A 25,774-nucleotide genomic window follows, 5' to 3' on the forward strand; every position below is an offset into this window, starting at 1 on the left:
ACAGAAGCTGGTGCCTCTGAGAGAGTCCGAGCCAGCTGACTGTGATTGGCCATCGATTAGAAACAACCAACATGCACCAATCAAAGATGCACCTGCTGCATTCCACAGCAGCAGATAATTATTGGTTTTCTTTGCCTCTGAGGCTTCTCAGCTTCTCAGGAGAAAAATCCTAGCTAGCAAAAGGATTTTTTATAAAATATGTCCGTGACAAATGCCCAATCACGGTCAGGCTGTGTTGGGACTCTGGAAGGAGTCACCAGTTTTCATTATTATCTTTTAGCCTTCTGTCTGTATCCTTTCTGTATTCTTTAGTATAATTTAGTTTAGTATTCTTTAATATAATATAATAAAATAATAATTTAGCCTTCTAAAAACATGGAGTCAGATTCATCATTCCTCCCTTTGTCAGGGAACTCCACAAATACAAGAGAAATCTTCAATTTTGAGGGATTGATTTTATAAATAATTCAATGCCTGCGATGGAATTTGCAACTGAAAACCTCAGCAAGGTATAAAGGAGAAAAAACTATAGAAGTAACTTGAATGTAGCACAAACTAATGATAGAATAATAATGAAAAAGGTGATTATTAGTCATTCTTATAGAAGATGTGCATTATTGACAAGTTCTTTATTAGCACCACAGCCACTATGCTAATTGTCACACTGACAGCAAGGGAAAATGGTATTTCTTGGCCTCTTAGACAAGGGAAAGATAATTAACAGATTACTGCTAATAGACTGTGATAAATAATTCGCTACTAATAGACTGTCATAAATAATTCTCCAAATAACAACCTTTCCTAAAATAAGCAGAAAAAATAGCAAAAATAAATAAATATTCCATTCTTGTTTGGCTACTTTTGGTTTCTTTAAAGAAGTATGATCTGTTATAGTAACACCAATGTAGTTGCAATCATTCCTGAGGAAGGGACCCAGATTTTTTCCCCTCTAAGGTTCCATGAGCTACAATTTTAAGTTCTACAATTTTAAGACCAGACAACCCTCCCCAAAATCCATAGAAAACCAAGAAGGGTGGTTTTAAAACATAAAAAAGCAGAAATATATGTATACTTTCTTTTTTTAAATAAGCTCTTCCAGGAATATAAAATATTCAAAAAAAAGATGCTACTCCATAGAATCTGGTGGTTTCAATCACAGAAGGGATCATTTCACAACAGAAAAATAACTGTAACAAAGGCTCAAGGCATTAAAAGTCCTTACAAATACCAGGAATGTTCCTCTGGAAACAAAGGCAGAGTGAACACCTACCACAGTCCATGATTCCTGCTCCTTAGGCTCTAGGATTCCAGAATTGAAAATTTCCAGTAACTGTTGGAGCCCTCCAGCAGCAACAAACTGTAAGCATATGATGGAATCAATGTGAGGAAAAGCAGATACAGAAATACCACTAAGATCAGTTAGACACCAACCTAAGCTTTACAAATGAATAAATAAATAAATTATTAACTATTCAGCTGGATATTTTATGAAAACAAATGAAATAATGGTACGTGGCTACCACAAATTTACAAGCCTGATAACACAGAAAAACTTGCAAATGTTATCCTTAAACTTGAGAGAAATGATTTTATGACAGAGAATGTTTTAAATGGGTTTTTATTTTATATTTCTCTTGAAAAATTCTCTTAGGTATCATGGAATACTGTAGGAAAAACAAACCTTGCAGCTCCAGGTGTTTTTACTGTTTTCTATTTGATCTTCACTTGAATCATCTGAGTCTGGGTAAAGATCACTGTAACTTCCCTAAAGATAAACAAAATTAACGGTAAAAGCAGCTCAAGAACTGTAATATTCTAAAATAAATCCTCAATCTATGCTTTGGTTCAGAGAAACATCAAGATTCTGTGCAAGGAAATTACCGTAGATTCCCGTCTTATCCTCCTGTTGGGCTTCCCCAGAGCTTCAATGATCTCCAGGGCATACAAAAGTTTATGGGCACTTTTTATTCGCAGGAGGTCCTTCCAGCTAAAGCCATCATTACCCTTGAAAGATGAAAAAAAGATAGAAAATCATTAATACAATTATAGGTAATGCTCATCTATCTAAAAGTTCAGGGAGAGGATTTTTCAAGTGGCACGCACAGATTATTTGGGGTTTAATTTCCTCCGTTATCTGAAATGAGACAATTTCAAGCAGATTTCTATACATGATTAACAATCTGAACAATGAAAAGGCAACATTATTATATGCTGAAATACACATAATTTTACATTAGAGGAAAGCAAACATCACACTGTAAGTGCCACCAGCATTTTGATGCATGCATGCATAAAAAGCTGTAATATCTACAATCTGTTAGGATGCAATTTCAACCACTTTTAAAGAGGCTGAAAAATATTTTTATCTGTAGAAATCAACCCATGCTATGAGCTGAGGGAGTAGAGTACAGAAGAATCACTACCACAACAGCCACAGTGTTAAAGCCAGGCTGAACTGAAGAAACTGCTCTTTCCATCCAAGTGAAAAGATTGTGATCATTAGTACTGATTAAATTTCTTTTAATTTATAAAATAAACTTTGAAAATAAATGATAAAAACGAACTTTGGGAGCTAAGCTGACATCTCTGTTTAGTTTTAGATTTATTAGGTTTACTCCTGTCTCAGGACACTTAACAGATTTACTATGTAACATTCCTATTTGGGGAAATTCCAACTAAAACACTGGATGCTAAAAAATTCAAGTATCATAAAGATAAACATGTAAAGCTTTGTTCACCTGCTCATCAGAAATATTCTGGAATGCCTGCAGCATATTAGGGCACGTTGGTAGGAGCATTAACAGTTCCCAGACACGTCTGGATAAGTTCTCTGCATGGAGATGGAGCTCTTCACACCTTGCACTCTGACAAACCAAACCATAACCATTCTTACTGTGAACTTCTTTGAGAAAAAGACATTTCAAAGCCCAAAAACCTATTTCTTTGTAATTAAGAACCTGTTTCCTATCCAATAACTAAATCCATAATTAGGATCTGATAACTGAGGTCTCAACTTGCAAGAAATTAAGTTACATGATCTTTAAATCATACCACATATTTTGAAATATTTAAATGCAGATAAAACTTATAAATAAATTACAGGTTCAAATGTACAATATATGATTTAATTTCCCTCAAGCTAATGATGGCATAGAAGATCAAGCTAGGGTTTTTCAATAAAACTTTACAAACCTTTCCTCAAGCCAATTGCCATTATGAGTCACCACGTCAACTTAAATAATCAATATTTTTTCTTAAGAATTGCTTTTATAGCTTCTACAGTATTTACAACATTCAAATGTTCTATTATTGCTAAGAAAATATTAGCAATATCTTAGCAATATTATTGCTAAGAAAAAAGGAGAATAATGAAGATTTTACCACGTGAATGAGCAGGCAAAAAACATCTGTAGCAACTGAACAGAGTAGAGAAAAATAGGCTACACAGGAAAACCAGATCCAATGAAATAAGACTTCAATGCAACTGTTCTAATAGAATCACTGTGAATTACCTCACTGTCTTCCATAGCCACTTCTCCAGAAGGAGGCTTAAAAGAGGCCAGCATCTCTAACAAATCAAAGAGGGTGGTGAGGTGAGGTTCTTGCAGCAGTAAGAGCATTGGAATGTTGTCCTTCTGAGGAGGAGGCAGGCAGGAGGCTGGCAGCTGGACACCTTCACCCTTGCGCTCCCTCCTGGGGGCACCGAGGGACACAAACACCATCTGCAGCAGACACAGCGAGCAGAGGGAGCTTTATGACAAGCATGCAATGTTTGCACAAGGCTCAGAATTCAAAAATTAAAGACAATTCTTGGTTTTGTAGTCAAATCCCGGCTTTGCAGCATTTTCAGCAAGGCATTGCTTTCACTTGAGGCATTCATGGTGTAGCTGCACTTGATGCCTCAGGTTTAGCTTTTAAGTTTTTTAGATTCTGTGCTGCTTTAGTGTGTGGGTCTGAGCTTCATTTTAGGGGATGGTGAGCTCTCTTCACAGAGTAGGGAGACAAAACAATTCCTTCTCTAGCTGGGAACCAAGGACAAATGATCCCAATCTCAGGCCCAGGAGCATAATGGCAGAATGAAGAGAAAGAACAAGAAGGGTGAGACTTGATGGGCTGGAGCTGTAATTGGACAATTCACTCCAAAATGCAAATGGAGCAAAACTGATAAACCCTGATAAACTGAGAGACCCCGTGGCCGGTTGTGCATTTTGTGACCATTTTGGTTCATCCTGGGTGAGGCCTGGCTGGGCTCTTGTGCTGCCCAAGGTGGATCCATGGAGGAGATCCTTTTAATAAATCCCTGCTTTATTCTTTAGCTCTGTCCAGCCTCTGCTCTAGGGCAGCCCTCACAAAGCATCAAGCACACTCCTGATTCTGCCCCTGCAGCTGGGGAGACTCCAGTCCTGAGCTGGCATCCCCCAGGGGTTGCTCCCAGCCAGCCCAGGTGCAGAATCAGCTGCAGAAGAGCAGAGCCAAGCCTTGGCCCCTGCTCCCATGCTGGCAGTACCTGCATGTCCTTGAAGCCCAGCTCGTGCAGAGTTTTCTCATCATAGTCAGTTGTCAGCTCGTGCCCAGATGAAATCATTCTCACAGGTCCCATGAGGCCACCTAGGATAAAAGCCTATTTCAGCAAAATCCTGGATTCATAGATTCAGTTTCACAGCTTTGATAGTACACCCCTCAGCAGAGGCAAAATCTTGATGCCATTTCCTTAAGAAAAGTGGTTATTACGTTAAACTAATTTAAACTTGTATAAACAAACTAAATTTACTTGCATAAATTTACTTTACTTACATTTGTATTCACAAATAACCTTTGCAATACCAGGTCACCCAAGTTGGTAGTTAAAAATGTTTATAATACAAATTCAAACATGCCTTCCATATTTTGTAGTAAATGATACTGTGCCACTGAAGGATAATGGAAAATGATTGTGATCATCAACAAAATGCCCCTGTACCCCACACTTGTGGCCAAGTCAGAGAAGCATTGATTAATCTTACTTAAATGTAAGTTGGAACCAAAGAAGTCACACCCACTTCAGAAGGGGAAAACTGAGAACACCCTGCAAAGAACTCAACACTGAACAAGAAACCCGAACAATTAAAAAATAAAGAATTAAATCCCATTTGGTGCAGACAACCAAGCCTCTCTCCTAACAAGCACACTTTGCCCAGTGTGACCACGTGTTTCTAAAATGCCAGTTACAACAAAAATAAATATTTACTACTATGTGGTGGAAAACAAGACAGTTTCTTTACTAAAACTGCTTCTGCTGAGTGGCTGGAAAAGGATTCTACAAAGGAGGCAATTAATGTGTCCAAATTTCAGTCTGGTTTACTTACATTGTGTCTCATTAAAACAGTTTTTTTAGAAGTTGTTAAACTGTGAAGAGCAAGTTTCCATCATGTTTAAACATATACTAATGGTGGTGTTGGAAAGAGCTGTTCATGAACAGAATTTGTTCAGATAATTGTTCATTACACGCTAACTCATGCTTATAATGAGAAAGAAAAACCAAGAAAACGAAGAAAATTCAGAAAACACTTTGAACAGCAATAAGTGCTAAGAATGCTGTAATATTTAATATCAGGAATAGAATACCCTCCTGAAGGATAAAGCAGGGTTTTCATTCACTCACAAACACAAAGAGGGAACAACAAGAGGATGCATATTCACTGTACAAAGCAAGGTGACATTCCAAATTAGCAGCCTCAAAGCAGGATGAAGAATCATTTCTGCTACTGGATGGCCATAAATTAAAAAGCAATTGCAGGAGTAAGGAAAATCTTCCACCTGACTGAAATACATCCATACAGAGCATAAATTATGGATTTGAATTGGGGCTTCAAACTCTGACTCAATGGCAGAGACAGAAGTGTATGAATCAGATGAAATACAGCATAAGATATACATGTAAATGTAAAATTGAAATGTAAAATTGAAATGTAAAATTTTATCAGGTTGTGTGCAACAGACTCTCCAGTTTACAGAAAATAACATCATTTCAAACAACAAGAAGCAAACTAACGTGGGGGAAAATCTATTGGAACAGGGAATTTAGACAGATTCAAGGACTTAAAGGATTTACAATTTCTTTGCTATTTCAAATAAATGGCAGGGCTTAAAAACAACACTATTAATTAGAAGAGAGGGTGATACTAATCTGAACTACAGCTTAAGAAAATAAATCACAATGCTTGCTTAGCTGAGGCATTTTTAAGCTGTAAAGGCAAAAGCTCCAGGCAGGAAGAGCTCACCAGGGAAATCCCCTTTGCGACTGCTTTGGCCAAACTCCTGCAGCTGTGCTTGCTGGTTGATCTGCTCCTTCTGCAGATTTTCATACCAGTGGGTGACTTCTGCTCGCAGATCAGCCACCTGATCACTAGGGTACATTTCTATGGTCATCTGAAAGGAAACAGGGGGTTTATTTTCCCAGGAGAGCTGTGGGATTAGGAGCACTGGGCAGGGAGGCTGTGCCTGGAAAGGGATTTTCACCCACCTTGTCAGGAAGGCCAGCTGGCTGACAGACAATCCTTAGAGGTAGAGACTGTTTGTCACTCAGGGCTTTCAAGTGACTGCTGATGCCAGTGCCTTCAATCTGCCACTGCCTCAGGTGATATGCAAACCTTAGGAAGCAGGGAAAAACACGGAAAAAGTGGTTTTGTCAAAGCCTGTTTAATCCAAATGTTTGCTGAACAATGAAAGAAAGACAAAACCTGCAAATGCTGTTTTGATAGACAAAATCTGCAAATGCTGTTTTGATTTATTTTTTTGGGAAGAGGAAGTTATTGACAGCCTCGCTGTGTTTGAAATAAAATTAAAATAACTTTTAAGAAGTTTCTTTGGTGAGGGACGGGGAAACACAAACACATCCACACATTTTTATACAAGAACAAGGGCCAGCTCTGGTAACTGTTTAAACTTTATTTATTACCTTTCACAATTATTCCCTACTGCCTTTCCTTTACACAATGAAACCATTCCTTAAATTAATAATCACTCTTAACACACTCAACATTATGGTAAGAGGAATAGAAATAAATTCTGCATCCAAATAGATCAGTAGAGTTTTTTACCTTCTCCTAAAAGCCTCCAGGTGTGTTTTCAGCATTAAGAGCCCTCTTTCAATAATGGTCAGACTTGAATGAGAGTCTTGCTCCAGGTTACTCGAAGCTATCATCAGACTCTCCATGCACTTGCTAATAAATTCCTGCTCTTTTTCCAGACCAGTTTTACCTGCAATACCAGTTCAAGTCAATTTATAAGCACAGCTTTGGAACAACGCATTTTAATACTAAGAATAATAAAAGGATGAAGAATAAAATATAAAAGAAGAATAAAAGGATAGTGCTGGGTATTCTTTAAAGCATTTCAAACAGCCAAAAAAGGATGAAAATGGACGTGGATACCGTTGATGTAGTAGGAGTTGATGTACTGGATGGCTGCTCGACTGACATCTCCAGACTGGGCCCTTAGAGCAATGCCCCAGAACTGGTCCATGCCACACAGCTGTTGGGCAAAAGGGAAACAAAACCTCATTAATTTACTGGGAGTGAAGATTTTCTGATCTGAGACATTCTTTTTACCTCTTGACTCAATCATAACAATATCTCATTTTCTCCACTGTTTGCACTGTCATCACTGCAACACCAATTACTACAGAACTCTCAATTTCTCAGAAACAGTTTCAAAGTCACACATGAGGAGGACTGGTTGAAATTCAAAATAGTGAAATTTCATTTTTGACAAACAGGAGAACTTCCAAATGAAGCTTAAAACCACAACTACAATCAATGTTCATTGCAAGAAAAAAAAATGCCTCAAATCAATTTGGAGAACATATTCTAAATATAATTTTATTTATGAAGTAATTGCTCTGGATTGAAAGCTTCTAAAGTATATAATACATAACATTTTACAACACATTTCTAGTCAGATTTAAGTATGACTAACAGAATGTCATCTGACTCTTCTTCACTAGATAAGTAAATGTTACAAACATGGTTTTTAAACTCAGCAGTGGCTATAGCTCAGTTATGATAAAATATGATAAACTGCACCAAGAGATGCAGGCAACAGGTATCAGGTTTTGGTGATTTCCTGTCTTTGCACTGAGAGACAAAATGCCCAGGTGGCAGAGAGAAGAGAAGCAAGGGCCAGAGGCAGGCTCACCTCGGAGTTGGAGCCCCCATCGTAGGCACTCGTGGCCAGCCGAGCCAAGTTACACAGATGCTGGAAGAGGTTCAGGCCAGTCATGCTGATGGTTTCAGGTTTCAGCTGGGGCATCTAAACAAATGCAAAAAGATGTCACTGCTGGAGCACAGAGCAATTGCAGGGTATTTATTGCACTAGCACTGTTATTACTAATCACTGCTATTATTAATCCCACTCAAATGTAGTAGATCAAATAGACTTGCTCTTGAAAAAGATCATACTCTGAGTTTTAGATAGAATAAAGAAATCAACTATAATTGGCTTGAACAGTTCACTTCACCACTGATTTGAACTGTAACAATGCAGAGGAAAAAGAGTTATTTCATTTTAACATCAACTGCTTAACTTATCATCAGCCAGGAGCACTTGTTAGCATATGTGACATCCATCCAGAAAACTTATACATGTGCAAAAAACCAGACAAAAACCTGTGCAATCTTGGGAAAGAACTGGACTACATTAATTTTTGCACAATCTCTCCATTTTGTAATGCCATCTGTCAAAATAGATGGATGGAATTGAACCCCCTGGAGAAAGCTCTGCATGTTTGTCTTTTCAGTGGCTGTACTGCTGATATTTATAGGCCCCTCTGAAAAAGAAAAGTCCATTTTTCAGTCAGGTGGAGCTGTACAGCATAAAGCAGACTATAGTTTTGTGAAGATTCTTCTCCAAATTAAAATAAAGTGCTACACAGCTGCAGACAGAACACGTGGGCTATTTGTAAAGAAGCACTCAGGTAAATTGTACTGTGAAAAGAATTCCCACTAATCCATTTCCTTCCTCTCTCCAAGCACAGGAAAACCTTTCCATGACAAGCAGGGCCCTCCTGGACTACTGAAGAGATGATTTCCATAGAGACAATTTTAAATGCAATAAACAGTGTTGAAATGGAATGAAACATTCTCTTCATTATTGGAATGATGAGGCTGCAATTAACTGTGCACATACCTTTTCCAAAAAAAGATGCTTGTACGTCTCCATACCCATGGCGTGCTGGTCCTTGCTCCGTACTTGATTCAAGAACCAGTGAAGTGCATCATCATAACATTCAGAATCTTCTACTAAGCAGTGCCACAGGATGTCCACTTGTTCTAAACTCAACCCTACAATTGGGCAAGTATTTTTAACTACTCTTTTAGAACACCAAATATTTCATAAAACCCAAGAACACGCAGAAAAATCAGAGTATTTCTGTCAGGTCATAACACATAAATGACAATTTGACTATCTATAGTGAGACCATCCAAATATTAATTGTAAAAAGTGTCATTTCATTCTTCATAAGGAAAATTAATTTCTGACAGTATTAAAATATGAAGAATTATTTCTTTTTGGAATACAGTACTCCAGTAAAAGATCTCATTATGGACACAAACCATTACGTACCATAAATACATAATGTATTATCCTCCTTTAGTAATTACTACAATCCTATTATTTAGAAAAACTGCAGCACAGAGAATATGAAAATTTGTTTTTACAGAACTGCAACAGAATTTGAACTCCAACATTGGTTCTGTGCCTTTGCCAGAAAATTTTCCTTCTTTTGAAACTGTCTCAGGGATTATTCTAAATTGTATGTTTAAACTAACATATTAAGCTGACATGGATTGCTAAGAAGTATTTTTGCCTTACTCTGGGTGGTTTTGTGGTAAGATAACCTGAAATACTCACTGAAATGATCTGGGGATCCCAGAGTAGAAAACACACATGTCAGGAACTGGAGACGAACCTGAACCTCTGCACTGTGGCTGTATCTAAATGAAAATTTGGACAAAAAATGGAAGTTTGTTTCGTTGTTTATTGCTGTAACTTCTTTCCTACTCATCCTTGTGCCTCTTGAAAGCATAAATGATTGTTTCTTACACTTCTTTCTTTCTTTCTGAATTTCTAGTTCAGAGTATGGCCCAAACCCCAGCTGAAGATGCTTCAGAACCACCCCAAACAGCAGAATGACACAACAGCTGTCACTAGAAAAAAATCCTTTTTTTCCTTGGGAATTGAGGAGGGGGATAGGAGTGGGGTTTTTTTGTCTTACAGTTCCATTCAAGTGTATCATTTTGTCACCTTGCAAGATCTACCTTATTTTTCCCCCTAAGCTGTAAAATGCTGATATTTCTACTCTAAATTTCCAATTCCAAATGATACATATTCTTTATGAAAATATTTTCATAACTTACATAAAAACATTGACTTAATTTCTATTTATGCAGTAAAAGCTTGATGGTAAAAGGAGCAGAACAATTTCTCATTTTACCTGAATTTAAAGGATCCCACCCTCCTAAGTAATTCCTCACTTAAGCAACATCTAATATAAAGGGTGAAGTTAGATTTGAAGTTAAATTGGACCCATAAATAGCAACATTTTTCAGATGTGGATGCCCATATTGACTTTGACATCTGTCAAAACATGAACAGTCTGTTCCTCTGGGACTGGGGAGCTGGAAATTGCATTGCTTGTTTATATACACCTGATTTTAATCACACAGATTACAAAGTGCAGATGGATGTATTCCAACAAAAAAAATCATGCAATGGCTAATGGCAAATTTTAAAACTAAAACATTTGAATAGTTCTAGTATACAAAATCACTTTAAATTAACTTAGATATCAAAACCTTCATGTTTTATTTGCACACAAATATTCAATGTGACTTCTAACAAAAAATGACACAAGAGTTGGTTTTTTAAGGAAAAGGAGCTATTTAAAATGTTTTTACAGAGTTTTGTAAAAGTCAGGAAATCTCCTTAGAGAAAGTCTTTACTTACAAGAACACATGAGCAGCAACACTGGCAAAACCCATAAAACACCAAGCACTCCAGTCAGCTGGGTACTTACAGTGCATGTTTGTGCCGTCCCTCCCTGACTGCCTGGATGTAGTGTACCAAATTATCAAAGAAAAGTTTCATCATGTTCAGTTCTTTTTCTGCCCACCTGTGGCAATTCAAAGGAAAAAGATGAGAAAAGCCCCAAGAAGCAGACAGCTGTTACAGGAAAATGGTACACACATAACATTCATTTTTCCATCTCAGGAGCATTTCCCAGTACTGTACTCTCTTCTTCCTTGCAATCCTTAAGGTTTCCTAATGCTATTTTCAGCTGTAGGACTGACAGAACACTCCCTGTGGAGCCCATGAAAACTGTTCCTAAAGGCCCTAATTCAGAAAAGGTCTAGCACAGAACTGGGCCTATGTTTAAATGTCACATCAAAAAGGCCAAGGAAAATTGCTGATTATCACTGTCCCCTTATCAGCAGTTCTGTCAGTCTGTTCTCTACAGCTACACCAGGCATGAGTTCTGCTCAGGAATGCTGAACTCTGTATTATCTTCACCTTTCACAGGGCTTTATACACCAAAGAGCCCCCTAAATTGTTGGGACAGGGGCCTACTTACATTGTGATCCAATGGGTATCATAGCTGCTCCCAAATTGCTGGAATGTTCCAAACAGCTTGGGAAGAAGACGAAGTGAAACCACTACAGATCTAAGGAGAAAAATGATGGCAAGATGTGACTGTCACAAAACTGAAATAATTCACTGAAAAATTCCTTTGAGAAGCTCCACTTCTGTGAGCAAACCAACTAAAGGAAAGTGCTGTAAATCATAAATCACAGAGTGATCTGGGTTGGAAGGAACTTTAAAAGTCACCTCATTCCACCTCCTGCCATGGGGGCAGGGACACCTTCCACCATCCCAGGGTGCTCCAAGCCCTGTCCAACATGGCCTTGGACACTTCCAGGGATGGGGTAGCCACAGCTTCTCTGGGCAACCTCTGCCAGGGCCTCAACACCCTCACAATCAACCATTTTTTTCCTCCTATCTAATCTAAACCTACTTTCTTTCATTTTGAAGCCATTGCCCCTTGTCCTGCCACTCCAGGCTGCTGTAAAAAGTCTCTCCCAGGTCCCCTCAGGAACTGAAGGCCACAATTAGGGAGTGAAGCCTTCTCTTTTCCAGGCTGAACAATCCCAATTCTCTCACAGGAGAGGGGCTCCATCCCTCTCATCAGCTTCTCTGGAGGTGCTCCAACAGGCTCATGTCCTTGTGCTTGTGAAATCTCCCATCAAGTCAACCAAGAAGTTTGCTGAACCTGAACTACACTTACTCCTATTTCTTTACATGCAACTCCTTGGACACAGAGCTGAGAATAATCTCTCAGCATGCTTGTACCTCCTCTCACAAGTTCTCAGCAAAAAGGTAACACCATAACACAGCAGGTGATGTCTAGCAGTCATCTGTACCATGAAAACAAATTCCACTTTCACCAGTACAATCTCACAGCTTTGGCTGGCATTAAAACAAGTTCTTTGAGGTCAAGGTGCTCCTTCCTCACAGAAACCAAACCCCCTAACAGACTTGCCTGTTCCTCAGCCACCTGTGTGTAAAACCTGAATATTCAGTATAAAATGCTCAGGCCAAGGCCCCTGACTGACTGAGGTGCAGACCTGATTTTACCAAAGGCAGGAAAGCAATAACCTCTGGCACAAGGCAGAACAGACAAATGCAACAAAATGAGAAATTCAGGACACCAAAACAAAAAGAAAAGGAGCATCAAAAACATCTACAACACTTTGGAAACTATTTTTATTCTTCTGCTTTTGCTTAGTTTAAATTGTCTTCCTGTAAAATAAAATAACCATTACAGCCAACTTGGATTTCTGGTATGTTGCAAAAATAAGATACTTAGAAAACAGATAATTTGTGGTTGAAGTTACCTGTTGTTTGCTAAATTTTCTAAGCAGCCTTCAATAAATCTCATTCGAATCTGTCTGTCAGTGAACCAGCACACTAAAGAACAGAGCAGCTTCTCTGCCTCATTTATTAACCCTTCAGAGAGATGAATCTACAGCAAGCAGAAAGAAAGGTCAATGAATATTTTGTATTTATTTTCTTTCTTTAAAAAGTGTTTTCTGGTATTTGACTCACTGCATCTTCATCCTGGACCAGATCCCAGAGCAAGGTATTTCCCTTCTTACAAACATTATCCAAATTAATGTCTGTCACTGCATTGCTGTTGTACTGATGTTTGTGAACTGCTGGGCCTGCAGAAAATATAAAGAGCATTAGTGAACAAACAGAAGGAACCATCTGAATTGAACATTATTCCCTAAGTGCACAAACAACAACACATTTGATTTGTTAACTTGGACTATTTCAAAGTGCAGCAACCCCGTAATTGCAGCCTTTTTTCACATATGGGTTCTTAAAAGACCATCCCAGAAGCCAACAGGGCAGTTGGGCCAATATTTACACTGCTTTTGGCAAATGGCAAAGTGCAATTACAAACAGCACCGAAGAACTGCAGATGCAATTGCTTTTTCATTTAATTCATACTGTAATTAATATATTTCTTAAGCCTTTCTGTGTTGCTGTGGTCCAAAGGGAGTTATCTCCATAACCACTAGGGCTGGAATGCAGGGAAGGAGCACATTTCAATAAATTCCCCTCCTACTACAGGATTCCCTTCATCCAACTAAAAACCAGGGAAAACAAACAGCATTTTTCCACGTGCTACAACATCAAAGTGCAGGGTTTTAGAAACTCATCATGTTTTTCATAAACACTGATAGACATTTTCTTTCCTCTCTGTGCCCACAGCTGGCACCATTCATTGATTTGCTATTTAATACCATTTCCATGGAACAGCAAAGTCAAGTAGAAAATTCAGACTGCACACAGAACACTGTAATTATTTGCACATGCAAAACTAGGGGTGTCAAAAATAAAATGCACTGAAGGCCTCATGCTCAACCAGTAATTTCAATCTTCAGTTAGACAAATAGTATCTGTGGAAAATATTGAAAAAAATATGCTGATTTATAGATTTATAAAGTTTTTAATAGTTTATTCAACTCTAGGGAAAAAAAATCCAAATTGTCAATGTCAGGCTAAAATTTATCATAAAAACTTTTCATTCAATTACTTCAGGGAAATATGTAAACAGCACTGGGTTTGCTGTCTGCTGGATGAGAGCAAACTTTGTTCTTGTAGCCAGTGAAGAAAAACAGGAACCCTTCAGCAACCCTGCTCTCCATTATGTTTAAAAACAGGGTAAAAGAGAAAATAAAGCTGCCAAAATAGCATATGGAAAGATTACATAATTCTTGAGAAGTGTTTGAGGAGCATTTTAAATTGCACCCTGAAGTAAAGCAGAAGATTTGGCAGTGCAAGATGAAATAGCATAAAATGCCCTTTACAGCAAGGTCCCAAAAGTATCAGGTCATATTTTAAGTCATTTTTCCAGAATTATCTTCTCTAGAGCCCATTATGGTTCATTCATTTATAGGTTAATTTATGATGTCAAGTGTACAAAATCACAGTAATGTGCACCCACCAGCACAAAAACTGCAGAAAGTTTCAGAGTGGAAGATCTTTCAAAAAGAGTCTTGCATTTCAGTACTACCTTTCCTTACACTTAAATAACCCATTAGAAAAACACTTCCTAGGTTCTCTTGTGCCTTTATTTGTTTTAACTTGCATTCAAAGCTCCAGATGAAATGGAAAGGTGGGGGATTTAAAAATATAAATACAGCTAAACACAAATGAATATTTCTGTGTTGACAAATGAAGAGAGAAACAAAAATGAATCTCTTGGAGAAACATCAAGTTCTCAGCAGTCATCATGGCTTCTTTGGATGAATACAAATAAATGGTTAAAATACCTTCATTATTTTAATTACTGGAGACTAATTCAAAATGACAAACCAAGTTTTTCAGTTTTTCTTTGATCAGTGTTACCTTGACTCAGATGTTCATGATAGATAGAGGCCAGGTTTGGGAGGTGCTGCTGAAGATGAGATGTTAGCTCAGCATGGGAATTAATCTGTACAAGCTCTTCTTCACAGCCAGACTCCTCCCCATCAAAATCTGCCATATTTTTCTCTGATTTTGCACTGACTTGAGAACTACTGCAGCTGACATCATCTGCACTAAGCATATCATCAACCATATGCCTGTAAAAGAAGAATATCAGAATGGACAATATCAAAGAGGAAATTGTTTATAGCTACAAGTGAGCAGACATCTCCCTAAAGCTAAAGTCAGGATGAATCATCTGTTTGAACAGCAGCCCTTGTATGAATTGGGAAAACTACTACAGATAACTAAAGTGAAGGTCTCACTAGCATGATGACTGAGTTGGCCTCTTAATGTTAACTAAATGCAGCACTTTGCAAAACATTTTGAACATTTTCTTAAATGCTGTCTTATTTATTCAATACCAAAACTTAAGAGAAACCTTTAATCAGATGTTACCAAATCAGGTGTCTGTGTAACTGTCTGTGATAATGATCATCTCTGCGAGACAAAATTATCCTGAGCTACAGCACAATGTCCACGCATCAATTTCTGCCCAGATGGAGGATTTTGCTACCTATCTGCCCAGACAAAGGATTTTGCTAACTTTTATTTCTGTTATGGAAGGAGTCAGAGGAAACTGCATCAAGGGAAATACAGGCTGGACATTAGGAAGAAGTTTTTTACAGAAAGGTCGATAAAGTTCTGGAATGGCTGCCCAGGGAGATGGTGGGGTCACCATCCCTGGGTGTGTTTAACCATGCCTGGATGTGGCACTGGGTGCCATGGCTTAGTTGAGGTGTTAGGGCGTGGACTGGGCTCAATCTTTAAGGTCTCTCTCTCCCAAACCAGTCACTGTGTGATTCTATGAAATGCCAAGCTACGTACCCATCGTGGTGGTGGTGGTGGTGGTGATGGTGGTGGTGGTGCTGGGGCCCAATGAACTGCCGACAGTTAAAGAGCTCGTTGCCAATGGTTTCCCCAAGGAAGTCCCCTGTGTGAGTGATACAGGAGTCCTGAGAGCCCTGTGAGATGTGAGCAGCGCTCATGTCCCCCGCCATGTCGTGCTCAGCGTCCTCGCCGTGGGGGCAGGCGTCCAGCATGCGGATGCGGTTGTCCACGGGCGCCACGGCGTCGGCGCTGAACACGTGCTCCTTGCCCTGCCCGTTACTGGTGCCGCTCCTCTCTGCAGCGCCCTGGGTGTCTGCCAGGCAAATGCCCGCCTGGGATTCCAGTTTTCTGCCTCGGAGATCTGCGCTCCTGCTGCTTTTCTGGGGGTTGTGACTCCTGTCTTCTTCCTCTTCGTCCTCCTCCTCTTTGAGCGCCTCGATGTCGGCGATGTCCTCCGACTGCGCCTCGCTGCCGGGGCTGCCGGCGGACTGGCTGGCGTGGCTGGAGTTGGCCTCGTTGCTGGATCCATCGCTGTGGCCGCTGCTGCTCCCAGGCCCGCTGCTGCCATCCTCGCCGCTGTTGGCTGTCTCGTCGGAGCTTCCTTGCATGGATTCCTGAAATTATTGTGTGGTTTTTTTAAGAGTGGTGGAGAAAATAAAGCAGCACTGGAAATACATAATTAATATCATCATCATCATTCAAACATCATTCTTCCTTCAGGAGGAAATGTGTCACATCTACAAGTTCCCATTCATTCTTTCTCAATTTGGTTGCTGATGACAAAATGCTCCAAGCAAGATTCAGATTTAATAATTGATTTTCTGCATTACCTTGTTGCTAACAGGGTGTATGTGCAGACTTTGCACATGCACAGAGCCCTTGCTGTCCATTACTAAGAGATGAACCTAACTGGAACACTATTTAAATGCAGGAATACATTTGTCTGAGGTGGTTTGGAAACAAGTGCAGCTAAAACATCATTTTTATAGCTGGTAACAGGCACCTCAGTGACAAAATTCCCAGAGTCAGAGCCACACCCTCACCTCTGTGTCCGAAAGTCGCTGCTGGACGTGTTTTGTTCTGTTGATCAGCTGTTCCTCCATTTCAATGTCACTGCCTCCACTCTGATGGGTGTCACTGTTGTCACTACTTTGAGGGCTTGCTGCTGGTGACCCTAATTCAAAACCACATTTCCCAGTTATTCACTGACAGGTAATTACTGGAATGTAACAGCACTGCATAAATCTGCCTCAAATATTGAGCATTCTTCCAGCAAACAGGGATAGAACTTAAACTATGTGTACCTAAACACTAAAAAATTCACTTAGAACACTGAGCATTTTACAAAGTTTGTACTTTGATGTCTCTTCTTGCCACAGTTATACAAATTTCTACTCAAAATACCATTTCATTTGATTTCTCATAAAAACCAAATTTCAAATTTAATTCTGCTCCAAATTCAAAAGCACAGTAGAATCAAAAGAGCCAGATTGTGGTGTACAACTAAAATTATACTTACAAGGGGAAGGGGCTGCTCTTCTGAGCTCCTCTTCTTCTGAAGGGAAAAAAACAGGATGGAAAAATAAGTGACTAAAAATCATTTTGTCAGCATATAGTTGTCAATGATTCATAAAAGCCAGCAGTATGAAGAGAAAGGGAAACTACAGGAAAATGGCTTGGCAGCACCTTTAGTAATGACTGTGGGGAAATACACAGTCCAGTAAAAAACAAAATCACCAAATCAGAAACAGCATGTAATACCAGAAACTAGGTAAAAGGTAAGTAAGCTTTTTGTGCAGCTTTTAAGTCACAGATGTGCAGCAGAACAAGAAAAGTTATGGATCATTTTCTGAATTTAAAAGAAAAAAGAAAAATACAGACTACTCTAGCTACACAAACAGAATGGATCTGAAACACAAAGCTTCCCAAAAGCACTCACAGACTTTTCATGCTTTCATCTACAGCCTCAAGTTCTGCTGGAAAAATACACCAGCATGACACTTTTAAAAAATACTTAAAGGAGAAAGTTCTATACCTGCTTTTTGTCCAAACTCAACATGGAGACTATGTAAAATCCAAATTTAACCTCCAGATCTACTGGAAAACCACACACCTTTTTTGTTTCCCATGGGCAGGTTGGTACTCAGTAAAGATGCAAAGGAGCTTTGTTTTGACAGCTGAGCCTTAGCTGCCAGGGCATTATTCCACAGGGCTTTGATCAGCATGGATGCCAAATACAAGGTCTGCAAAGGAAACCAGGGAAAAGTCCCATTAAGCAGCAGATTTTGGACAGAAAGAGCCACTGTTCATTTTTCTCTAGGTCAATACTACAGCTCACCAAAATAAACTCACCAAAATAAACAACTCAACTAAATAATGGGTGAAACACATTTCAGACAGGAAGTTAAAATCTTCCACCAGTGGTTACATAATCTCTAAAAATTATGCTTTAAAAGACAGGAAAGATGCAATTGAAGAAACATGACAGCTTTACTCCTAGAGTTCCCCCCTTCTGCATTAGTGAATATTCCTTTAGGAAGACAAGCCCATCATGGTTGTTTAACACTCTCCTTTAATTGGCTTTTCTCATGCCAGAAATGCTGCTGGCCTTGTCTTTACCTGTTCAGTGTGAGCACTGGGGTGAAGAGTTGAGACAAGGTTCAGGAGGTGTCTAAGTGGAACAGGGTCCAAGTTTTTGATCAAAGAAGGAAACAAGTCGTGAATGTACCGACTGCAGTGCTTCAGCTACAAGGAACAAACAGAGGAGGGAACAGCAAAATCAACAAATAAATCAAATATTGCAGCAAACAAATACATTTGTACAAATCCTCAGGAGAAGCTGTCAAATAATTCCAAACTCCAGCGGATTTGCAATTTTGACTAAAGTAATTTGGACACTGTAAAGCCAGCAAAGGTACAAATCAAATGCAACAGTTCCTTCCTTAGCTCTAGTTCTGAGATTGGTGAGAGATTGGGTGAAAACAAGAACTGGAACTTTGTTTTGTATTTGAACTTAAATATAACTTCTAAAATATTAAGTTTATATGTTAAATCTGAGGGAAGCAGTATTTGCAATGATTACCTTATTAGCAGAGGTAAATACAAATCAAGATTACTCAGGAACAGACTCTGTGAGGATTATAAAGAAATCTTTTGTCTTTCCAGTGATGGATGTCAAAAAATATGACAGTGTGTTCAGTTAACTACTCCATTTCCACATGAAAGGGACAGTGCTCCTGGATGACTCCTCTTGGGTTAAATGCTGCTTTTCACAGCCACTTTAAAGAGTTTCTTTACGTTATAAGGATGTTGTTATTCAAAAAATAAAATTATGCTTACAGGAAATTTCTAGGAAAAAAATTCTTACATTGGTTACCACACTTGTACCTCAAAGGGGTTTTTTCATGATTTGTTTTATTTTGCCTTCCTGGCATTAAAATATCTGTGTCAGCAATTTGCTGTGTACAGGCCAACTTTCACAGGATTCACAGTGCAAGGAAATCATGTGGGTTCTACGCAAAGATGCATTTAAACATCTTGAGATAACTTCAACTTAAGGAAGATGAGTCTGAAAGCTCATTTAAAAAGTGGAAAATAAACCTTAAGGCCTTCTGTTCTTTCAGCCTAAAGGTGTCAGCCTTTTAAACAACGTTAGAGGTTTAAGGAAGTGATCCTTTTACGGGAAGTGATCAGGACATGCTTAATTCTGATATCAAAGATATTGTGAAAATATCAGTATGTCAAAAGGAACACTTAAATTGTAAAAGCATTATCAAAAATAGGTAATTATATTATTCCTAAAGCAGTATAAAATGTACTGAAAAAATCCAGAGGTCTAACAGTGTATGACATGCTGTGTGAAAACATCAAGGAAGTGAAAATACTGTTTTAAAATGTGGTGTAAAATAAATAATTATTAATTACTCTGACACAGAAAAATGGTGGAGCAAAAGCTGTTCCAATGAGCATTTAATTAACATTCCAGCTGCATGTTTTAATGACAATGGACCACACTGGTTCAGAGTGTGTTCAGTACTATTTGATTGAAATAAATGACAAAGAAATGTTGAACACATAAAAAACCCTCTTTAAATTCTAACCTGCTATAACAGTGTGTTCCCTAGGCCTGCTCATGTCTATTGTATTCAAATGCCCTAAATAAAAACGTCACAACCTAAAATAACAAGCAGAATGACCCATTAAAAGTAGCACACAAATAAATCTTTCTGAAGGCAAAAAGCCTATCAGAGTTTCCAGCTTTAGCAAGCAAAAAATAAAATTTCAGTGCCTTCTACAGATTTTAACAGCAGCAGAGGAGCACAGCTGTAAACTTCACTGCCACAATTTTCACCTGATTGTTCCCACCAGGAGTACCAGAAATGGAAGCTACAATACACAGGAGCAAGGCAATTTAGCACAATAGTAAAAATACTGCAACTACCCTACAACCTTCATCCCCATTCCCAGTGAAAACACTCTGTCCTTGCTATACAACTTCATCTTTTTCCTTGTATAAAAGTAGCCAGGGTGATTTCTTGCATCTAATAAATAACCCAGTAACTGTGGCAGTTACCTAACTTGACATTTTGGTCAGCAAAACACTCAGACAGACAAGAAAAAGCAATAAACTCAACTTTAAGAATGTGAAACAAAATCCACTTATTTTCTATTTTGTTTTTCTTTTATCACTCCTGCAATTACAAAAATTCAATATATACCTGTGCAGCAGCCCAAATACAGTCTATATGTTGAGTACTAAGTCTCCCTTCAGCTGCAAGAAAATTCAGAATCACTTGGCACTGTTTGATGATCTGCAAAGTGAGAACATAGTGAGGAAAGATTTACTAGAACAACAAGTTCATGCTCCATGTTTATACTAAATTTATGATAATCAAATACAAACCTCAATATGTAAATTTGGTCCAAAAATGTGCTCAACTACATTGTTGCTGATAAGCCAGTCTGCAAGTTCTTTTGCAATTGACCTGGAGATGAAAAAAGAGTGGAAACATAAAATGATCTGCCTGCAATATTCACTCTGTGCTCTCCTCTAGCACAGCACATCCTGCAAGTTGGAATCTGCAGCTGTAGTGAGGGCACAAAAACCTTCTGAACACAAACCATGGTCGATGTTCATTTTTCCAAGCAGGAAGCAAATGATTTCTTTTTTTTTTTTTCTTTAGCTGGAAGACTAATGCCAAATATCAACATTTCCCCACTGGATCGTCAGCAAACATAACCAATAATTCTATTAATTTTATTAGTTAATGTGCCAAAGACCTCACAGGTAAGATTTTGACACTGCTATTTAATCCAAGTTTATCATGAAATTCCACAAGTATTGAAACGTAGCTAAAGGTGGGAGTGACAGAAATTATTTTCTTAAGGAAGCCATGGAGGTATTTTTAGTTTCTCTTACAGAAATAGCAACTCTCCCAAACTATGCTTGCCATGGTCATACTCACACACATGCAGCACACAGATACTTCCAAATTCTCATTCTGCTCATCCACACCAACAGGAACTTTACCCACTGCCATTCCTCAAGCAAATACTCAAACTGACCAGGACAAGGAAATTGTGTTTACCAAAACAAAAGCTGAACTTCCAGAAAGCACTGCCCTGTCTGCAAAGCAGTGCCTGAGCTCCTTTTTATTCCTTCTCTTCAAGCAAATGTTTGTTTACCCTGATTTTGGCACCAGAAGCAATTAGGGGACCTCAGAGCATTCAAAGCCCAGCTTTGGGTTTAAATGGCCCTGGAATAACAGAGCTGTGTCCCCCAGGGAGCAGAGGATGCAGGGAGGGGGTGCCTTGGAGGATTTGAGGAAGAGTTGTTTTTACCACTTCTGCTCATGTCACATTTATGGTCACTATTAAAATCCAGGACTGCCAATCTTTATCGCCCTCAAGAAGGAACCAAGATTCTCTAGGTAAAAAGAGATTTCCTCTGTGGCTTTTCCAAACAGGAATCACTACTCAGGGGCACACTGCCAGGGCCTCAGTTGTGTTGGATTGCCTGATCCTCATGGCTGAGCTCAAGGAGCAAAGCTCCTGGTACTCCACATCATTTCTGGACTGTTCTCTTCTAATTCCAGGACACTGGGAATCAAATATTCCCACACTGTTCAAAGATAATGCCCCATAACATTTAAGGAATGACTGGACTGCAGGGTACAAAAGTTTGCCAGCAGTTATCATTTCTGGCTTATCAATAAATGAGTTTCACACTGTAAAGTCAGTTTGACAGAGGATCTGCTCAAAGAGGGATTGAAAAGATAAACTGCATCTGTTCCATGAATCCAGGATGTCCTAAGCTTCCCACAGAGCCTCATTTCAAAACCAAACCCCACCCCAACTCTCCCCAGCACCCAAACCCAACTTTGGCACTTGCACATTTGTGACTCAGCCAGGGTTTGGATTTCTGGCTAACCGAGGCTGAAGGAAGACCTTTCCTTCCTTCTTGCATCTGAGTTTTTCAGCCTGCAGCTCTGAGAAGGAATCCCAGATAAATAACCACTGCTGGGCAATGCCAGTGTGAAAGGACACATTCCTCATGGGGTCTCTTCATCCCAACCCCTCTGCTCACGGCACAACAGCCACCAGGCTTTGTATCCATTCATATGTTGCATTTTAACCACTCCAAAGGAAAGAACAAAAGCTCTCCTCTAGAATGAGTTCCTTCACATTTTATTCAATTACCATGGTAGTTCTCTGTCTCTAATTCACACCATGTTTACTCTGAAAAACCACAGATAATTCTTTTGAAGGAATGCCTTTTTTAATGGATGTATTCTCAGCAGCAACAAACTCTTTATCCTTCTGGTGAGCTCAACTCTGCTAAAACAACATCTCAAATTTCTGAAGGTAAATGTGCATTTGATATGGATTTGTTGAGGGTGACCAAAAACAAGAGGATCCTTGTGCAAGGCAGAATGAAGCCCTTGTGCTTCCCAGCAGAGAGAACTGCTCCTCCCAGAAAATTTGGCTGAGGGCACAGCAATCAGTACCTCTTAAAATGATCAAGTTATTACTCCCACAAAGTGTTTAGTTCTCTGATTTACTACAGAATATATTTACAATATCAGAGTCAAGGATTCACCAAAAAAAGCAAATTTCAGTGTAAATGAAGGGTGTCTGTCTTCTTTCCTAAACACTTCCATTTCAGCAAAGGTTTTCCTGGAAAAGTCACTCTTTTGTATTAAAGGAAATGGTGAGAGTGAAAATCATGCATTATGATCAAAGCATTAATGTGCTTTTCCCTCTCACATCAAAGGAGCAGCACAAGGACTGGTTTTACAAATTAGATATCCAAATCACACAGGCTTTAGGAGTAAGAAAATTCACCTTGGCAGTAACACATAGCAGCTGTTTATAATGGATTTAATAACTGGATAGCAATAGGAAAAGTTATTTAAAGAACTTGATACTCTCTATGGCTCTGTGTTGTGGCTGAGGGAGGAGAAGAGAATAAAAAGGCAAAGGTAGCAGCTCCTCTGGTTTAATTGTCTCTAAATCTCTCTCACACTGGAAATGTACATAACACTTAATCCATTTCTCTGTAGAATTTTTCATGTGAGTTCCCTGATTATTCATGTCTGTCAAAAATAACTGGTTTACTTCCAAGAAATGTAATTCAAGTCCTTCTGACATGAGTTTCCCCAGGCATTCTATGAGACTGCAAGAAGAGAGGGGCCTGTGCAGCTGGTGATAGAACTTGATGTTGGAACTGCACTGAGTTTTGCTCATTCTTATCCTCCAGCTGATGCATTTTCCTGGCAGGTCAAAGAACACCCTCTGTGAAAGGACTGGGTTAAAGTCCTGGAAGCATTTTAATCCAAGGCTGTGCTGCAATACTTGGTACCCACATGATGACCCAAATCCAGCAATAAATCCCACAGCAAAGTTACCCCCCTCAAAGAAAACTTTATTTATTCAAGCAGTCCATTCCCCACGAAGCTACAAAAACACAGCAGCTCAGAGCTGGATGGAACACAACAGCAGCCATCCACAACGTCACTGCACACAGAATAGAAAAGCTCCAAGGAAAAAATGCAGCTCTGGAAGTGGCAGCTTGCAAGGGAGGAACACTAACACCTCTTGACAACATCACTGAAATAGGATCTATAACACAACAACAGATGTGAAACCCTGATCTCAACTATTTAGGATCAGAAATGCAAAGAGGATACAGAAGGCACCTTCCCAACACACATTCAAGCACATGTTTTTGCTTCTGAGCACAAATTTTCCTCTCTGATGCTCTGCAGGTTCTGAAACCACCACTCTGACATCATCTGGAATATCTGTTTAACTGCTGTGTAGGCCACAAGAAAGAAACATTAGTGAGCTGAGTGAAAAAATTCACCTTTTTTTTCAGAGAAAATCTGAAAAGATCCCTGAAATGGGGTAGAGAGAGTAAAGGTTTAAATAATGCTGCCAAAAACTCAAATCAGTAAGCTTAGGCAAAAATGGAGAAAGCAAGAGTTAACATAAGGTAAAACAGTGAAGGGAAAAAGCAACACAGAACTTGCAATTGAGTATCTCAATAAGTAAGGAAAGAAAGGAGAAGAAATATTCCAGCTCTTTCTGTTCACAGGTGAAAGGAATTTTGGCCACCTGAAATTGCTCAGCAGGAAGCTTTTCAAGTGAGGGTAATCAAGGTTTTTAAACAGTCAGGAAGTTGCCTCAGTGTCAACCTGGAACCTGAAACCTGAACAACACTTGGCTGCCTGCCAAGGGAAGAGCAAAACAAAATCTGCCTTTACACGTGTTATTTCCAGAAGCTGACAGCGTCCTCACTAAAGAAAAGACCAACACTTTTTCCTCTTGTGGTTCAAGTATCACCAAAAATAAAGAGTATCTTTCACTTCCTGAAAAGCAGCATCATTTCTCACTAAGTGACATCAGTGAAACAGTTGCAGGAATCACTTATTCAAAGACTCTGAGCCTCTTCTGTTCAGTCTTGTTATTTTTAGCTTCAGTAGATTTCACACTCCTCAGTACCTCAGATTGCAAAGAATTTGGCTCTATCTTTAGAGGCAGAGCAGCTAAATGAGAATTCCATCTCTGGGGAATGATGAAGTTGGGTGGCTGAGGCACTGCCCACACCTGGAGCACGCAGGGCTCTGCCAGCACAAATCTCAGCCCTTGAGAAGGCAGGGAAAGGAGATCTCAAAAATCACCCCAACAAACACCTGCAGCTCCAAACCACATCCCTCTGGCAGCTTTCTGCTGCTCCCCAGTGCAACCTGTGAAATCCAGTGCTCTCTGAGACAGAAGATGCTTTAGCTTCTCTTACCAGGAAAAACTGCAGTGCTGAGGATAAAGGTGGGAAGCTATCATTGCAAAATGTTTGCTAAAAAATCCTGCTATTAATTCTGAACAGGGAAGAGCCAGGACTAACTGAAAGCTGATTTTTTTAAAGGTACCTCCCGCAAACCCACCTTATCAAGATACAGAAGGAGAAATCCCAAAGGTTGACAGTTCCAAATGCATCTGGAAAAGTCAAAACATAAAATGGGGATGACCAGACATAATGCAGGACATCTTCTTTTGGCAAATCTGCAGAGGCTACAAAGGTACAAAATAAAACTTCTTAAGACTTCCTTTCTCCACTAAGGAAAGAACACAGGAATGAAAAGCTTTCCTTTTGCTGCTCATTCAGTCACTGCCAACTCCCTAAATGCCTTTTCATCCAAAAATTTCTCATGAGCAGAGTCTGTAATGAGAGGGAAGCTTTGTACTGGACAAACTGGAGAAGTGAGACATTTCCCCATCCTTCTGCTCCAGCCCTTCCTGATTATTTGGCTGGAAGACATCAGTGATCCCACAAGATATCTGAAGATGAGCAGCAATGCTTGATACTGGATTG

The 25,774-nt window shown here is 39.3% G+C and overlaps 1 protein-coding gene across 11 annotated transcripts in view; it reads right to left on the minus strand.

Annotated features, from left to right (window-relative positions):
* The window catches only part of USP34 (ubiquitin specific peptidase 34), a 118,517-nt gene that overhangs the window by 49,877 nt on the left and 42,866 nt on the right, over nucleotides 1-25,774 (minus strand). For 8 of the 11 annotated variants that reach the window (XM_077176264.1, XM_054630735.2, XM_077176266.1 and 5 more), the window contains exons 9-33: nucleotides 20,807-20,888; nucleotides 20,622-20,714; nucleotides 18,523-18,648; nucleotides 18,017-18,146; nucleotides 17,423-17,458; nucleotides 16,947-17,077; nucleotides 15,901-16,517; nucleotides 14,956-15,170; nucleotides 13,144-13,259; nucleotides 12,933-13,060; nucleotides 11,612-11,701; nucleotides 11,057-11,152; nucleotides 9,892-9,974; nucleotides 9,166-9,320; nucleotides 8,176-8,289; nucleotides 7,413-7,512; nucleotides 7,080-7,239; nucleotides 6,503-6,629; nucleotides 6,261-6,408; nucleotides 4,508-4,608; nucleotides 3,513-3,722; nucleotides 2,739-2,864; nucleotides 1,882-2,004; nucleotides 1,682-1,765; nucleotides 1,271-1,357 (exon numbers count right to left, since the gene is read on the minus strand). In XM_077176264.1, coding sequence (XP_077032379.1) covers nucleotides 1,271-1,357; nucleotides 1,682-1,765; nucleotides 1,882-2,004; nucleotides 2,739-2,864; nucleotides 3,513-3,722; nucleotides 4,508-4,608; nucleotides 6,261-6,408; nucleotides 6,503-6,629; nucleotides 7,080-7,239; nucleotides 7,413-7,512; nucleotides 8,176-8,289; nucleotides 9,166-9,320; nucleotides 9,892-9,974; nucleotides 11,057-11,152; nucleotides 11,612-11,701; nucleotides 12,933-13,060; nucleotides 13,144-13,259; nucleotides 14,956-15,170; nucleotides 15,901-16,517; nucleotides 16,947-17,077; nucleotides 17,423-17,458; nucleotides 18,017-18,146; nucleotides 18,523-18,648; nucleotides 20,622-20,714; nucleotides 20,807-20,888 — 3,478 coding nt within the window. The remainder of the gene's footprint in view (nucleotides 1-1,270; nucleotides 1,358-1,681; nucleotides 1,766-1,881; nucleotides 2,005-2,738; nucleotides 2,865-3,512; nucleotides 3,723-4,507; nucleotides 4,609-6,260; nucleotides 6,409-6,502; nucleotides 6,630-7,079; nucleotides 7,240-7,412; nucleotides 7,513-8,175; nucleotides 8,290-9,165; nucleotides 9,321-9,891; nucleotides 9,975-11,056; nucleotides 11,153-11,611; nucleotides 11,702-12,932; nucleotides 13,061-13,143; nucleotides 13,260-14,955; nucleotides 15,171-15,900; nucleotides 16,518-16,946; nucleotides 17,078-17,422; nucleotides 17,459-18,016; nucleotides 18,147-18,522; nucleotides 18,649-20,621; nucleotides 20,715-20,806; nucleotides 20,889-25,774) is intronic. The other 3 variants (XM_077176269.1, XM_077176271.1, XM_077176263.1) reach the window with 1 other exon arrangement.

Source organism: Agelaius phoeniceus, chromosome 3 (assembly GCF_051311805.1).
Source record: "Agelaius phoeniceus isolate bAgePho1 chromosome 3, bAgePho1.hap1, whole genome shotgun sequence".
Lineage (NCBI taxonomy): Eukaryota > Metazoa > Chordata > Aves > Passeriformes > Icteridae > Agelaius > Agelaius phoeniceus.